The sequence below is a fragment of the Muntiacus reevesi genome, chromosome 2, assembly GCF_963930625.1.
Source record: "Muntiacus reevesi chromosome 2, mMunRee1.1, whole genome shotgun sequence".
In the NCBI taxonomy this organism is placed as follows: Eukaryota; Metazoa; Chordata; class Mammalia; order Artiodactyla; family Cervidae; genus Muntiacus; species Muntiacus reevesi.
Genome location: NC_089250.1, coordinates 108411823 through 108424299, shown reverse-complemented (window position 1 = coordinate 108424299; position 12477 = coordinate 108411823). Strand labels below are relative to the sequence as shown.

The following is a 12477-nucleotide window of genomic DNA, read 5'->3' as shown; positions in this document are numbered from 1 at the left end:
AACTCTTAACCAGTATCAGTATAACTAAAATTACAGTCTTAGGAAATAGTAAAGGAATAATTTTAAAATGAATTAAAACCATGACATTTTACCACAGAATTAAGGGTAAGCATAGGTTTTTATTTTATTTTATTTTATTTTTTTTTTTTTTTTTTAATATTATTTTATTAGTTGGTAATCCTATATGGGTTTATTGTGCTACTGTTAAAAGAGTTTTAGGTATTTAAAGAATTAGCCATTTTAGCTAATGACTAATTACCCATTTTAATGATATCAGTTTAACTTCCATAATAATTAGTATTACATGTTTAAGAAAACCACTTTTTCAAAGTTTTTTTCAAAAAAATTTTAAATTCTATTTCTTAGATTCCTGAATTTCTTTAAACCACTCTATCGACACATTTATCCCAAGAAGAAAGTGCTTGTATTTATAGATAGATATAGATATGATATAGATATAAGTAACTATGGATATGAGTAACTCTTAAAATTCTAGAGAATATCTTCTTTTTTTTAACTAAAACGTAAGTAAAAAAATTCTAGTATGCATAAAGACTATGATCTGTCTTACAGAACTTGCTGTGCTTTACTAAATACCAATAAATAAGTATTTTAATCCTTTAGTATAAGTGACAGAATAAAATACTTGCATATTAGAATACATAAATACTTACATATTAGAATACTTACATAGTAGAATCTCTTTCTTGAGACAGTGTTGCCTCATGTGAAGCTGAAACAGCAGAAGGCGATCTAGGGTACAGTCCATAACCTTCACTTGGAGTGACTATCTGTCGACCCAGAATCCTTCAAAGTGAAGAACATAAAGAGACGGTCAAGCACCTTCATGCAGTATACATACAAAATATAGGTATTTTTGGAACAAAATGTGATGGCTCTGCAGAGAAATCTAGTACACACTTAGTCCCTTACTGATTTAGAATGATTCTTGAGAGAAATGTGAATCCAGAGCCTTTTTGAAGGTATCTTTCTCTCCTATATAATGGAGACAGAATGGATAAAGCTTTTCCACCCCACTGAAAAAGAATCCAAGGAAACTGGGCAAACATTTTAATTTACCCTCCACCCTCCATAACAATCTTCATTAAATTTGCTAAAATGGGTGAAAGCCAAGCCAAATTAGTAAAAACTGAATTGTATTCTTAAGAACATGAAGCTTTATAAATTTTAAGTATGTGTAGTAGTGTGGTTTATAAGGAAAGCTTCCTAATAGCCTACGTCTGCTTTCAAGTATACGTGCATAAGAATTTACTTATAGACAGTAGTGTGATCAAATACATTTTCCGATGCTTTTGTTCAAAAGGAGGTCTCTTTTGGACAGATACAGATCACAGCTACTGGTACAGAAACTGTTTTACTTGATTAGGACAACTAGTTATGAAAACTCTGAGAAACTTCGATCAACATGAGTTTTCTATCATCTGAGGCTTTATACCGTATCACCTTAATGATACAAATCCATGCCCATAAAGATTTCAGAATACAAGCTTTCTTGGAAATCTGCTTTTCATATTTTAGTATTAGCCATGTATATACAGGGATTACAATACCTGAGATGAGGAAAGCTACGTGTCCACTGTTGGCACTCTTCTTGTAGACTTTTAGTATGTACACTCAACTTCTGCTCATACAAGAGCTCGTCAATGGCTGTGAACATTGCCTGGACTTTTTCAGTGGCATTTTGATCAAGTTCCTAAAAGAAATTATCACCCCAAAATATTTAGGTGAGCTTCAATCTCTGTGAAGAATCATAATCATAAAGGTTGAAAGCAATCATATTTTGTTTCGTTTTCAATATTTAGTCCATTTGTGTGAAAGAAAAGTTAAGTTAGTCAGTTCTTGAATCTTAGAATATTCAGATGGCTTCCCTATTCCTATTTAAAGAAAATTTGTAGAAATAGCAATGTTTCTAAGCAACATTTTCTTATCATATAATCCAGAAATGAATAAAGAAAAATAAAAATTACCAATAATTCTACCACTCAAAGACAATGATTGTGAATTTTATTACAGTTGCTTGGTTCCAGTATTTTTTTAGAGCTTAAGGTAGACAGTCAATCCTAAAAATATATTATTTTGTAGTTTACAGTTTTCACCTCACAATTTAGGTTAGATCTTTACCCTATAATCTATCTTTTTGCAGCAGCCAAAGGGATGGGTATAAAATGTGAATCTGATCATGTTATCTGATTCTCTGCCTACTCACTACTTCATTTTTTTTAGGTGCTCTTTTACGCTCTGGTGGAAGAAAAGTTAACAACTTCTTTTAAAAGTATAAGATAAGAAATATGTATTTTAACTCTTAACAGTGAAAGTCAGGGTCCATCAAAAAAAGGAAGTGGCAACCCACTCCAGTTTTCTTACCTAGAAAATTCCATGGACAGAGGAGCCTGGTGAGCTACAGTCCATGGGGCCAAAAAGAGTCAGACATGACTGAGTGGCTGAGCACACAGATAGATTTAAGGTTTAACTTTAAAGACTCAACATTTATTTGGCTGCGCCAGTTCTTAGTTGCTGCACACAGGTACTCTGATCTTTGTTGCAGCATGCAGGATCTTTAGTTGTGGCATGTGAAATCTAGTTCCCTGACCATGGATCGAACCTAGGCCCCCTATAAGTGGGAGCTCAGAGTTTTAACCACCGGACCACCACCAGGGAAATCCCTGTGTTTTATCTTATGTACACACGCTGGGTTGCAATATCAACTACATGTCTTAGTGTGGGTTGCAGTTTAGAAAGTTTGAAGGTTACTTTCTAGTCTAAACCTTCCTTCCTTCAGCTTACAACATTACTGAAAGGAACAGAAAGGGATGTAGGGGTTTGAGACATCTTTCACCACTTTGATAAAAGACATTCCAATTATGTAAAACAAAAAAATTTTTTAAAAGGACTTTGATATGCTTCAACTTCCCTGTAAGCATCTTCTGTGTGATTTTTATCTTTGATATTCTTTTAACTTCCCTCTCCGCATCTTATATTGAATTTTAGTATTAGTGTTGTTTTTAATACATAAAATGTTATTGTTATTTGTTTTAGTAACTACTTTACAAGTAAAGCTTGACAGTTATTTTACTCTCTGTTGCTTCCTGTATCCCATTCCTTTCTTCTGGCTTTATTTCCCTTTTGCTTCAGTCTGTCCTTTAATCATTCTTTTAGTTGAGTATATATGAACGGGAAACTCTTACTCTATAGATATTTAAAATGTCTTTATTTTGCCTCTCTACACACACGCACACTGAATGACAGTATATCATATGTATATGTAATAATTTTATTATTTATCATATATATGATGGAGATGCATCACTCCTTTTTTCCTTAAAACTTAAAAGATACAGGATCATTATCATCTGACATTGTTAATTGTAAGCAACCTATTTTTAAGTCTGAGTTTTACTCCATTATATGTAGTCCCTCTTTAATAACTTTTATAATTTATTAAAATCTTTGATTTTAGTCTAGAAATTTATCTGTTATATCTAAGTTATCTAAATTCTTGACATGAAGTTGCTTATATTTCCTTAGTCCTTTTACTTTTCATAAGATGAGTAGTTATGTCTTTGTCTTCATTTCTAATCTTGTTAATTTATGTCTTATTTTTTCTTGATCAAACTGAAGGCTTGTCAATTTTGTTGATTCTTTTCAAAGAACTTTACAGAGTTTCTCTATTGTTTTTCTGTTTTCTATTTCATTAATTTCTACTCTCATCTGTATTATGTCCTTCCTTCTGCTTGCATTGGATTTCATTTGCTCTTCTTTTTTAGTTTCTTAAGGTGGAAACTTGGGTTACTGATTCAAATATGCTCTTTTTCTATAGGTATTTTTCTTCTATGGAGGTATAACTGACATACAACATTATATTAGTTTCTGGTGTGTATAACATAATTCAATATTTGTATATAAAGCAAATCAATCTCCACAATGAGTCACCATACGTTGTTACAGAATTCTTTTCCTTGTGATGAGAATTAAGATCTTTTCTCTTAGCAACTCTGAACTGCGTAATACAGTATTTTAACTATAGTCACCATGCTGTACATTACATCCTCATGACATTTTATAACTGGAAGTTTGTACCTTTTACTATTCTTCATCCATTTCACCCATGCCCAATCCCACCTCTGTCATCACAAATCTGTTCCATATCTGTAAGCTTGATTTTCTTTTTACATAGGTATTTAAAGCTGTACATTTCCCTCTAAGTACCACTTTAGCTATATCTTATAAATTTTGATATTGTTTTTCCCTTTCATTCAAGGTATTTTCTGACTTCCCTGTAGATTGTTATTTAATCAGTTGTTTAGAAGAGCACCATTTTAATTGTCAAATACTTGGGGATACCTAATTTATATCATTGTTCATTTCTAACTTAATTCCAGCATGGTTGAACATATCCAGTATAATTTCAATCCTTTTAGATTTATGAGACTTGTTTTTTATGTGAAGATTATGTTTTCTCTTGTCATTGGGTAGACTCAGTTAGGACAGGTGTTTAATAGTATTGTTCAAGTCTTCAATATCCTTCCTGATTTTGTTGTTATATGAAATATTAAGAGTGGAGTACTGAAGTCTCCAGCTACAACTTTTTGTTTCTTATTTCTCTTTTAAATTCTGTAATTTTGCTTCATATACTTTAAGGCTTCATTGTTAAGTGTATATACATTTATAACTTTTATTTTCCTAAAGAATTGGCCTTTTTATCATTTTGGAAATGTCCTTTTTTCTCATGGTATTTTCTGTCTTAAAGTTTACTTTGTGTTCAAATTCAAGCAGTTTTATGGCTCTTAATTTCTGTACCGTCTCGTAACTCCTCTGCATTTGTGTGCAAACTCATATCAACCAGGGATGTGTGCACAGTTGGGCCTCTCTGTTCTTTCCTGATGGATATGTGGACTTTATTAGGGCCTCCTATGCCTTATTTCCCAGACCTGCTTGATACATTTCTGGATAGTCTGCCAATCCACTTTTGGCCCCAGTTAGTATTGAAACTTCAGACTATCGGAGCCCCTGTTTTTCCTTCTCCATATGCCACTGAGGGGGCTACTGTTGTTAAAAATGCTATTGGATACACAGCCCATCCAAGTCCCATTCCAAACCTACTGAGACCTCTCTGGTAGTGAAACTGCTAGTTTCCAGGGGCTTCCTTGCTAGTACAGCGGGTAAAGAATCCGCCTGCAACACAGGAGAGACCCCCATTTGCTTCCTGGCTCGGGAAGACCCCCTGGAGAAGGGATGGGCTCCCCACTCCTTACTCTTGGGCTTCCCCGGTGGCTCAGTTGGTAAAGAATCCGCCTGCAACGCAGGAAACTTGGGTTCGATCCCTGAGTCGGGACGATCCCCTGGAGGAGGGCATGGCAACCCACTCCAGTATTCTTGCCTGGAGAATTCCAGGGACACAGGAGCCTGGCCAGCTGCAGTCCACGGGATCACGAGAGGTCGGACACGACTGAGTAACTGAGCATGGCACCCTTTTAAGTTGCAGATTTTTAGTGTTTCTAATTCAAAGTTTTAGTGATTTTGATGAATAACTGCTCCTCCATTTTCTGTGTACCTTAGTTAATTTTCAGAATCTGGAAAAGATTGCTTTTGACCATTACATCCAGTTTGTTGTTGCTTTTAGGGATACTCACTCTGTCATACTATTTACAAGTCCCACCTCGGAATTTTCTCCTATTATATTGCCTTTGTCAGGTTTTGACATCTGTAGTACACTGATCTATAAAGTGTTTGTGTCACTGTTATTTCTTCCACAAATGTATGTTCTTCCATCTGAGCCTGGAGGTTTCTCTGTGAGAATAGATGGATTCAGTTTAAGAGTTTTACAGCTGTTCAGATTTTAAGGACTTTGTCCATTTTTTCTAAGTTACAGAATTTATTGGCATAAAATTGTTTATATTATGTTAATAGTCTTTTATTTAATGTCTGTAGAATTTGTAGTGACATCTCCTTTTTCATTCCCGATATTTATAATTTGCATTTTCTTGCTTTTCCTTGACTAATACCACTAGAGGGCTTATTATTAATCTTTTCAAAGGGTAAAACTCTTGAACTTGTTCATTTTCTCTTTTATTTACCTATTTTCTATTTCATTGATTTTGTTTTTAATTATTTCTTTCATTCTACTTTGGGTTTAATTTACTCTTCTTTCCTAGCATCTTAAGGTAGAAACTTAGGTGATTCATTTTAAAGCCTTCTTCTTTTCTTAAATAAATATTTAAAACTATAGACACCTTTATAAGGACTGCTTTAGCTGCTTCGATAAATTTGAATGTTTTGTGGTTTTATTATCATGTAGTTGCAGAATATTCTCTAATTTTCGTTGAAATTTAATATTTAGTGCAGTGTTGTTTAATTTCCAAATATTTGGGAACTGTTACAGGTATTTTATTGTTATTGCTGTCTATTAAATCTATTGTAATCAGAGAGCATACGCTGTACGATTTAATCTTTTGAACAACATTGAGATATTTTATGGTCCATCATACAGTCTGTCCTTGTGAGCATTCCACATGCTCTTGAGGAGGATATGTACTCTGCATTTGTTGGGTATACAATCAGATCTTTTATTTATTTATTTCTGATTTTCTAATTGTTTTATTAATAACTAAAATCTCTAACAATTATGGTTTCACCTAATCTCTTTATCAGTTTTTCTTCATACACTTTGAGACTCTATTAGATGTTTATTTATTTAGAATTGTTATATCTTCCTGGTATACTGTGTTATGGACTGAACTGTGTCCTCTCAAATTCATATGTTGAAGCCCTCATCTGTAACGTGATGCTATTTCGAGTTAATGCCTTTAAGGTGGAAATTAAGGTAAAATGAGGTCCCAAGGATGGAGCCCTAATCTGATAGAACTAGTGTTCTTGTAAGAAGAGAAAGAGAACCAGAGATCTCTCTACCTATGCTCGTGCCCAGGAGAAAGTTATAGAGCATACAGTAAGCCACCAAGTGTAGCCTCATCAGAAATCAGCCCTGATGGCATCTTGAGTTTGGATTTCTAGCCTCCAGAACTGTGAGAAAATAAGTATCTGTTGTTTAAGCCACACAGTCTGTGGTATTCAGTATGGCAGCTTCAGCTAAGGCAAACTGCCCTAAGTGTTACTACATTTTGTTTTAAACAGATTTTTGTTTGTTTGTTTGTTTTTGGCCACACAGCATATAGAGTCTTAGTTTGTGCCCCGTGCAGTGGAAGCATGGAGTCTTAACCACCAGACCCTCCAGGGAGGTCCCCAAACTGCCTTTTTATCACTAAAAAATATTCTTCTTTCCCAGTGATCAACTATGTGTCTTTAGATTTATGTTGTCTCATATTAATACAATCTTGTCAGCTTATTCTGTGTATAACTTTCCCTGTCCTTTTAATTTTGACCTATTTGTGTCTTTATATTTAGAGTTAATCTCTTCCATATAGTATATGGGCTTCCCAGGTGGTACTAATGGTAAAGAACCTGCCTGCCAACACAGGAGACATTAAGAGATGTAAGTTTGATTCCTGGGTCAGGAAGATGTCCTGGAGGAGGGCATGGCAACACACTCCAGTATTCTTGCCTAGAGAATCACATGGACAGAGGGGCCTGGCGGGCTACAATCCACAGGGTTGCAAAGAGCTGGACATGATTAAGTGACTTAGCAGTTGAGTCTTTTTTTTTAAATCCATTCTGCATTTTACCCATTTTTTACCCATTCTATTTACATTTGTTTTAATTGTTGATATGGTTGGATTGAAATCTACCATCTTGCTATTACTTTTCCATTTGTCCCGTTTTGGGAGGTGGGTCCTTATTCTTTTCCTTTCCTGTCTTTTTCTAGGTTAATCAAATGTTTGTTACTATTCCATTTTATTTTTCCCATGGCATCTTAGCTTATTCTTAAAAGTTTTTAATGTTTGCTCTAGGGCTAATAATGTGCATTCTTAACCTATCAAGGTCTAGTCAGTCAACATTTTACCACTTCATACCTCCCTTTTCATATACTTTCCACTTCTCTCTCTTGATACCTGACACAAATGTAGTAACTTTATAATGCTACACTTCTGTTTATATTCACCCATCCTTTGAGTTGTATTTGTCTCATCTTTTACTTCTATAAATATAAACTCCATCTTGCACTTATTTGCTTTATTCAGCTAGTTATATCTTAGAGAAATCACCAAATAATATAGACTTTTGTATTTACCCACTTATTTATCTTCTGGTGTTCTTTATCGCCTCGTGTCCTAAAGATTCTAACTGCTTCATCTGCCCAGAATTCTGATCTCTGTTACTCAGCAAAATGGGACCACTATGTTTTGTTTGGACTCTGTCTTACAACTTCACAGTCAGAAAATTATTCCCAGGCAGGGAGCCAGGGTAAATAGGGGCCTACCTTATGAGTTTCTTTTCTCTCAGGGATTATAGGTATATGCTGCCTGTTAACCAATGCCTCAAGAGACAGTCAGCATAGAATTTCAAAGCCAGAACAGAATAAGGAAAGCATCAACCTGGGAAGGCAGCCTTGTATAAGCCACTGAAACCCAAGCACAGTAAGAAGGGCATCTGTGTAGGAAGATGGCCTCTTGTATGGTAGGAGCCTAAAAGAGAACATCTAAGCAGTTTTTCTGACCTTAAGCAGTATGAGAAGGGTATTCTAATTACTTTGGCAGTGTACCAAATTACTCCAGGACTAAATGGCTCAAAATAGCAATAATCATATATTATCTCTCCAGGTTTCTATGTGTCTGGAATTTACACAGCTCACAGCAGGAATGGCTTGTCTCTTCTTCACAGGTGAGATACCAGTTGAAAAGCTCAAAGGCTTGGAGCTGAAAGTATCTGAGTGCTTATTCACTCAAATGTCTAGCAGTTGATACTGGCTTTCAGCTGGGGTTTCAGTTTCTCACTACCTGGGCTTTTCCATGTAGTTTAAATGTTCTCAAAATACAGTGGCTGAAATTCAAGGTTAAGCATACAGAGAGAGAGAGAAAAAGAGCCAGATAGAAGCTGTGTTTTGCTTTCTAACCTAAAAAATCATGCAGCATCAAAAAAAAAAAAAAAAAAAAAATTCATGCCGCATCACTTTCACTGCATTCCGCAGGTTGAGGCAGTTAAACAGTCGATTCCAGGATCAAGGGGAAAGAACACAGAGTCTATCTCTCACTGGAGGAGTATTAGTATCTTGTAAGAAGAGCACGTTAGATGGGATATATATTAGCATGACTTTTGAAAATGTAATCTGTCACAGTGGGTGTTTGCATGGGAAGTAGTTTGTTGCAGAGTGATGGAACACAAGTGAGATGAGGAGGATGTCCATGTAGAAGAGCAGTCAGCTTATAATGTCAGAACCACATTTAAGAGAGGGAAGTTACCGTACAGGGAGCAGGCTGCCCCACAGAGGGTGACAGTCCAGTGTGAGGAGGGTGACTCTGTGGAAGCGAGGACACCACTGGGTGTCTGACTGAGCAGGATGAGGAGATCATTCAATGGGTGGGAGGGTGCAAGGGGCAGGGACCCAGCACAGGGTATTGAAACATATGTGGAGTGAGAAGGGCATTTGCAGAGGTTAGGAGGCAATGAATTAGTGGGGAACTGGTTATGTTTAGGGGGATTAATCAAATAAGTAAACATATTAATTATAAGGGGAACCATGTTCTAACAGAGAAAGAAGTTACAAATTTGCAAAAGGAAAAAACTAGAATGAAATGGGTCATTTCACAGTGGAATAGGAAGAATACTTCTATTCCCTAGTTCTGTCCACTGGGAGGGTTTAGGAATCTGTGACACCTAAAAAGCAGTAAGCACACTTAGCACCCAAATCTTGTTTCTAAACATGGCACTAAAAGGAATTAGGGCTCGTTGGAGAAGTGGCTGATTCCATGGCTGGGGCAAAGAAAATACAAAATAAGCCTGGATACCTTGTGCCAGGCAGTAAGGAAATACTCAAAGAATGATGGGAACATGTCAAAATAGCACAGAAACCAGCTTGAAGGGAACTCTTACTGGTCAAATCTGGGACAACTGGAACTTCAAAATAAATAATGATAACTATGTATTATAACTAACCGAACAAAATAGGAATCCTTGAGTGTACACTGATGTAAACCATAAACTGAAAGTTAGAGGAGGAATAGGATAGTTCAATTCAGTTCAGTCACTCAGTCGTGTCCGACTATTTGTGACCCTATGAACGGCAGCACACCAGGCGTCTCTGTCCATCACCAACTCCTTGAGTCCACCCAAACCCATGTCCATCGAGTCGGTGACGCCATCCAGTCATCCCATCCTCTGTCGTTCCCTTCTCCTCCTGCCCCCAATCCTTCCCAGCATCAGGGTCTTTTCCAATGAGTCAACTCTTTGCATGAGGTGACCAAAGTATTGGAGCTTCAGCTTCAACATCAGTCCTTCCAATGAACACCCAGGACTGATCTCCTTTAGGATGGACTGGTTGGATCTTCTTGCAATCCAAGGGACTCTCAAGAGTCTTCTCCAACACCACAGTTCAAAAGCATCAATTCTTCGGTGCTCAGCTTTCTTCACTATCCAACTCTCACATTCATACATGACTACTGGAAAAACCATAGCCTTGACTAAATGGACCTTTGTGGACAAAGTAATGTCTCTGCTTTTAAATATGTTATCCAGGTTGGTCCCAACTTTCCTTCCAAAGAGTAAGCGTCTTTTAATTTCATGGCTGTAATCACCATCTGCAGTGATTTTGGAGCCCCCCAAAATAAAGTCTGACACTGTTTCCACTGTTTCCCCATCTATTTGCCATGAAGTGATGGGACCGGATGCCATGATCTTAGTTTTCTGAATGTTGAGCTTTAAGCCAACTTTTCCACTCTTTCTTCACCTTTATCAAGAGGCTCTTTAGTTCCTCTTCACTTTCTGCCATAAGGGTGGTGTCATCTGCACATCTGAGGTTATTGATATTTCTCCCGGCAATCTTGATTCCAGCTTGTGCTTCTTCCAGCCCAGCGTTTCTCATGATGTACTCTGCATATAAGTTAAATAAGCCGGGTGACAATATACAGCCTTGACGTACTCCCTTTCCTATTTGGAACCAGTCTGTTGTTCCATGTCCAGTTCTAACTGTTGCTTCCTGACCTGCATACAGGTTTCTCAAGAGACAGGTGAGATGGTCTGGTATTCCCATCTCTTTGAGAATTTTCCAGTTTATTGTGATCCACACAGTCAAAGGCTTTGGCATAGTCAATAAAGCAGAAATAGATGTTTTTCTGGAACTCTCTTGCTTTTTCTATGATCCAGCAGATGTTAGCAATTTGATCTCTGGTTCCTCTTCCTTTTCTAAAACCAGCTTGAACATCTGGAAGTTCACGGTTCACGTATTGCTGAAGCCTGGCTTGGAGAATTTTGAGCATTACTTTACTAGCATGTGAGATGAGTGCAATTGTGTGGTAGTTTGAGCATTCTTTGGCATTGCCTTTCTTTGCAATTGGAATGAAAACTGACCTTTTCCAGTCCTGTGGCCACTGCTGAGTTTCCAGATTTGCTGGCATATTGAGTGCAGCACTTTCACAGCATCATATTTCAGGATTTGAAATAGCTCAACTGGAATTCCATCACCTCCACTAACTTTGTTCATAGTGATGCTTCCTAAGGCCCACTTGACTTCACATTCCAGCATGTCTGGCTATAGGTGAGTGATCACACTATCGTGATTATCTGGGTCATGAAGATCTTTTTTGTACAGTTCTTCTGTGTATTCTTGCCACCTCTTCTTAATATCTTCTGCTTCTGTTAGGTAAATACCATTTCTGTCCTTTATCGAGTCCACCTTTGCATGAAAGGTTCCCTTGGTATCTCTAATTTTCTTGAAGAGATCTCTAGTCTTGCCCATTCTGTTGTTTTCCTCTATTTCTTTGCATTGACTGCTGAGGAAGGCTTTGTTATCTCTCCTGGCTATTCTTTGGAACTCTGCATTCAAATGGGTATATCTTTGCTTTTCTCCTTTGCTTTTTGCTTCTCTTCTTTTCATAGCTATTTGTAAGGCCTCCTCAGACAGCCATTTTGCTCTTTTGCATTTCTTTTCCATGGGGATGGTTTTAATCCCTGTCTCCTGTACAATGTCATGAACCTCCGTACATAGTTCATCAGGCACTCTGTCTATCAAATCTAGTCCCTTAAATCTATTTCTCACTTCCACTGTATAATAGGATAGTAGCTACATAATTTCAATGTACCTCCCCATAAAATACTTTTAAATGCAAAGCAAAGTCACATTAAGTGATTAAACTGAACAACATCAATAATGGGAATTTTATGTGCTACCTAATAGAAAGAAATGAGAAAAGCAAGCTCATTTCTTGGGTATCACAGATTGAAGAACTGTTCCAGACTGAGGGAGACTAAAGAGACATGACAAGGTGATATAAGATTTTGCTATGAAAAATATTATTGGGACAACTAGGGAAACTTTAATGGAATCTGAGTATTAGATGGTAGCAGTGTTAA

The 12477-nt window shown here is 36.7% G+C and overlaps 1 protein-coding gene across 5 annotated transcripts in view; it reads right to left on the bottom strand.

Annotated features, from left to right (window-relative positions):
• The window catches only part of FAM149B1 (family with sequence similarity 149 member B1), a 52636-nt gene that overhangs the window by 29670 nt on the left and 10489 nt on the right, over window positions 1-12477 (bottom strand). For all 5 annotated transcript variants that reach the window (XM_065922570.1, XM_065922571.1, XM_065922569.1 and 2 more), the window contains 2 exons: window positions 1572-1714; window positions 691-807 (listed from right to left, as the gene is read on the bottom strand). In XM_065922570.1, coding sequence (XP_065778642.1) covers window positions 691-807; window positions 1572-1714 — 260 coding nt within the window. The remainder of the gene's footprint in view (window positions 1-690; window positions 808-1571; window positions 1715-12477) is intronic.